This window comes from Myotis davidii, unplaced genomic scaffold (genome assembly GCF_000327345.1).
Source record: "Myotis davidii unplaced genomic scaffold, ASM32734v1 scaffold6, whole genome shotgun sequence".
NCBI lineage: Eukaryota > Metazoa > Chordata > Mammalia > Chiroptera > Vespertilionidae > Myotis > Myotis davidii.
The window spans coordinates 4,887,070-4,891,758 of NW_006383011.1; the positions used below are offsets into that span (position 1 = coordinate 4,887,070).

General features: G+C 41.5%; 1 protein-coding gene across 1 annotated transcript in view; it reads left to right on the forward strand.

The window, feature by feature from the left end:
* The window catches only part of CCT4 (chaperonin containing TCP1 subunit 4), a gene marked incomplete at its 5' end in the record, with an annotated part of 16,054 nt that continues 11,365 nt past the window's right edge, over window positions 1-4,689 (forward strand). Inside the window, 2 exons of the mRNA XM_015557851.1 lie at window positions 1-85; window positions 3,278-3,330. Of these exons, the coding sequence (XP_015413337.1) occupies window positions 1-85; window positions 3,278-3,330 (138 nt within the window). The remainder of the gene's footprint in view (window positions 86-3,277; window positions 3,331-4,689) is intronic.

Here is a 4,689-nt window from a genome sequence, read left to right on the forward strand (position 1 = left end):
GCTGCCGGCGGCCGCTACAAAAGCGCCTATCAGGACCGGGATAAGCCGGCCCAGATCCGCTTCAGCAACATCTCCGCGGCCAAAGGTATCGCTCCCGGGGCCTAGCCCGCGGCCCTACGGGGTCGGACTCTGCGTTCTCGCCCTGCTTTTGGGTGGTCATGGTTCAGTGATCCCCCCTTGTCCTTAAGGAGCGGCAGTCCCGTGAGAGGATCCTATTATTTTCTGCCGATAACTCTCGACCCGGAGTATGGATTTTCCGCATTCCGGGACCTGGACGCCCGTAGTTCAGCCTGTTCACTCACGCTTGTAGCGGTCCCTGAGGTTCTGACAGTTAAGCCCTGTCGCTGATCTGCCTGTTGGTCCCACTGGTAAAATGTCTGCACGATACTTAGCAGTTCTCTTGTTCTTATAAAAATAACATTTAAATAAGTTTTCCTCGCTCAGCTGTTGAGTCGAATTGGATAAGCTCTTCACGCTGAAGTTGGGGCGGGGCCCTTCGTATTGGGCTGTGGGGAACAGATTTGCCCGTTTTGCTTGGGAATAATTGTGGAAAGCTACACTGTGCGTTTATGTTCTCTAGGCATGTGCAACCAAACACAGGCAAACCAGGAAACATGAACAGTTTGCCAGAGTTGGATTTTGGGGTAGAACACTTTGGCCATCAAGACTCTGTTGCCGTTACTTCGTGGCTTTGTAACCTGTAATCTCTAGGCGAGGCTTTCTTACCTATAAAATTGAGGAGAAAAATGTTTCTTACTAGAGTTGTGAGGATTAAGAGAAATCTAATTCAGATAGATTCTGGAAGGAAAGGTGAGAACAAGGCTTAAGAGATTGTGATGTGTATTGCGGAAAAGTGAGTATTTCATTCGGGTTAGAAAAAGAGCATGAGAGAGAGTGTGTGTTGGGGGGGGATGGTCATGAAAGTGAGATGGGAAGGATAGGGTTGGGCCAAATCTTGAAGGGCCTGGTGTCCTGGAGAGGATTTGCACAACTGCCCTGGCTAGAAACCATTTTTCAGTGGAATGAGTTAAAGCTAACTTGCAGGGTTGCTGTGGGCATTAAGTAAGAAAGCGTACGAAGAGCCCCATATATATAAAATACAGCCTTACGAATACGTATTTGAGGTCGTCATCTGAAGTGATTGAGGGTGTGATGATGCTAAAGAAACAGATACAGCAGGCCCTCGAGTAATGCTTTGTTCAACGTGGTTTCTTTATATTGTTGATAAAGATGCCCTAGTGACTTACCTATTGCGTTTATCAATTCCCCTGTGGTAAAATTGGTTTCCTTATATGTCATTTGGCTGTAATTCCAAGAACCTATCAATGACATTGAGGACTTGCTGTGCACTGGAGGAAGGGTGGTGGAATAAGAATAGGTTCGGATATGGGCCTGATGAGTTGGAGAGGTCAAAATGACCAGGTGAGTAGATTTAGGGAGTCATTTGGAAACTCAGGAGAGAATATACCTGGAAGTAAAGATGGGGTAGGTAGTTATCTAGGGGGCATAGTGGAAGCTTAGATTTATTATGTTAGAAACAAGATGTTAAATTCTGGGGCCATGTGGAGGGTCAAAAGAGCTATATAATAAGATTTTAAACGAACAAGGAAGATACAGCATGGAAGGTTTACTTAGGTGACCTTTGAAACAGCAGTGAACAGAGAATTGAAACTGGACAAGGGAAATATGCATGTGGGGAAGGGAGACCACCTAGAGACTCAGAGCAAAATAACACAGCTAGTCTTTCCAAGTCAGACAAAACTTACAAACTAATTGAGAAAAGCTGCTGCAATGTGCATCTGTAGTTAAATTCAGGGAGCCAGTTTTTATATATATATGTATACTTTATTGATTTTTTTACAGAGAGAAGGGAGGGAGAGAGAGAGAGTTAGAAACATCGATCAGCTGCCTCCTGCACACCTCCCACTGGGGATGTGCCCACAACCAAGGTACATGCCCTTGACCAGAATTGAACCTGGGACCTTTCAGTCCACAGGCCGATGCTCTATCCACTGAGCCAAACTGGTTAGGGCAGGGAGCCAGTTTTTTATTTTGATGTTATATCTAGTACTATTCTGTATGAGTCATTTAACAGACAATACAGTGTACCACATGGTGTATGTTAAACTTCAGACACTTTGGGAGATGTTAAGCATATATAATATGTGTTTTTCTAGTGTCTTCAAGTAGATGAATTAAGGGCATTCTTTTTTTAAAATTGATTTTAAAGAGAGTAGGGGAGAGAGAAAAACATAGATGTGAGAGAGAAACATTGATCCATTGCCTCCCATGCACACCCAGACTGGGGATCCAGCCCAACACCTTTTGATGTATGGGATGACTCCAACCAATTGAGCCACCCCAGCCAGTGAATTGGTTGGTCTGCTTGTAGAATTATGGCCATGAGAGGCCACTAAAATTGCTTGGAAGAGTAATAATATTGACTGGGCAATTAGGAACAGCAGCCTCAAACTATGAAATAATTAGGTAGAAAATAATTTTTAAATTACACCAAATATTTTCTCGTAACTCTTTAAGGTTATCTATTATTGTTCACAAGGCGGGGAGCCTTATGCTAGCTGTGGAGTACACAGAAACTATTAATGTACAATTTCAACCCTATGTATATGGAGTGAGATGGTATGTGAGAAAGGGAAATATTTAATCAGTTGTCCAGACCTTGTCAAAGAAAAGGGGTCAAGTATTCATCAATTCCAATTTCTCTTAGAAGATAGTAAGAGGACTAAAATAGAAACAGTCTCATGAACAGATAATAAGAATAAGTAACTTTAGCATGGTAGACTGTATATCTAGAGATGTTTCATAACATTGATAATGATGAAAACTGTGATTTTAGTTTTGTGTTTGTTTCTCATTTTTTGGAGGGAGGGGTCAAGTTAATTACATAGTATGGTAGGAGGTCTTGCCTGTCTTATTGCTGCTTGTCTTATTTTAAAGAATAGAGAAAAGAATACAGTCCTCATTCAGAGATAATATCATTTTGACATTTAAAGGAAGATTAGATAAATCCTCAAAATTTATTCTGTCATAGGCAGAGCATAAGGACTATGTATAGTGACTTTAACATGAAGTGTGTGTCCTACAATTAAAGGAGTAAGTTACCCTGTTTCCAGTAGATTGTTATTACAACAATGAGTTTTCTTTAGTGGACATGGTAAAATGTTCTGCACAATATCCTTATAAGGACAGAAAGATCATTTGAGAAGAAAAGTAATTTGCTCTTTAAGAGTCTTCTTGATTTTGTTTTCCTTTGCAGCTGTTGCTGATGCTATTAGAACAAGCCTTGGACCAAAAGGAATGGATAAAATGGTAAAAATGAAATCATTCATTACTTATTGAATGCTGCTGTCTACACTGAAAGATTTTATTTTTGGGGAGAGAGAGAAACACATTTGTTGTTCCACTTACTTATGCGTTCATTGGTTGCTTCTTGTACTAGTATGTGCCCTAACTAGAGTTCAGACCCAAAACTTAGACATATCGGGATGATGCTCTTAACAACTGAGCTGTTTGGACCCGGCCTCACACTGCAAGATCTTGATAGATAGAGGGTTAAGACATGTTGCTTAAAAAGTAACAAGTGTTAGAAAGGCACTTGAGAGTTCAGAAGAGTGATTATTTGGGAACGAGACAGGACTTAGCTATAATTCATATTTTGCTCAATGCTTTTTAAACAATGGAAATATACATGCAAAAGTAGTTACCTACTCTTTTTGTGTCGTTAGGAAATAATAGTAAAGCTAGGTGTAAGGGCTTGAGTTCAATGTTACTTATTGATGTAGCTCTGTGACCTGACAGGTCTTGGGTTTTAACTCTTCTGGCTTTGTTGACTGGCAGCATAAAACAGATGGCTTCCAATGACTTTTAGGTAATATGCTCCCATCTTTACTTCCTTTAGTGCTAGTTAATTTCCAAAATGAGAGATGAGGAAACAACATAGAGGACTGTCTGGATCAGCAGTCACCAACCTTTCAGACCTCACAGACCATCAGTGGTCCGCGGACCACCAGTTGGCGGCAGCTGGTGTGGATTATATACAGATCATTATTCCTTCTGAATATTTTCATATCTGTCCCTGATAGTACTTCTTTTTGCTCTTTGCTGAGAATACTAAAAAATAACTTATGTGTTGACAATAAGAATTGTGTATGTCAATTGTAATTGAAAATTTTAAAAAGTTATACTAGATGCCCGATGCATGAAATTCGTGCAAGGGGTTCAGCTGGAAAGTCGTTCGGATCTCCTGTCTAATTAGTGGCTCTCCTGTCTAATTAGCATATTATACTCTTTATAGATAATTAAAGGCTAATATGCAAATAGACCAAATGGCGGAATGACCACCAGGAGGCAGATGCTCAATGCAGGAGCTGCCCCCTGGTGGTCAGTGCACTCCCACAGGGGGAGCACTGGGCTCACAGCTGGTGAGCGCAACCGCATTGGTGGGAGGCTCTCCTGCCTCTGTGGCAGTGCTAAGGATGTCCGACTGCCAGCTTAGGGCTGGGACTAAGCCGGCAGTCATTCATCCCCAGAGGGCTCCCAGGCTGAGGGACCTCCGCCCCCAACTGCACAAATTTTGTGCACCAGGCGTCTAGTTTTATTTATTTATTTTTATTTTTTTTTTAAATATATTTTATTGATTTTTTACAGAGAGGAAGGGAGAGGGATAGA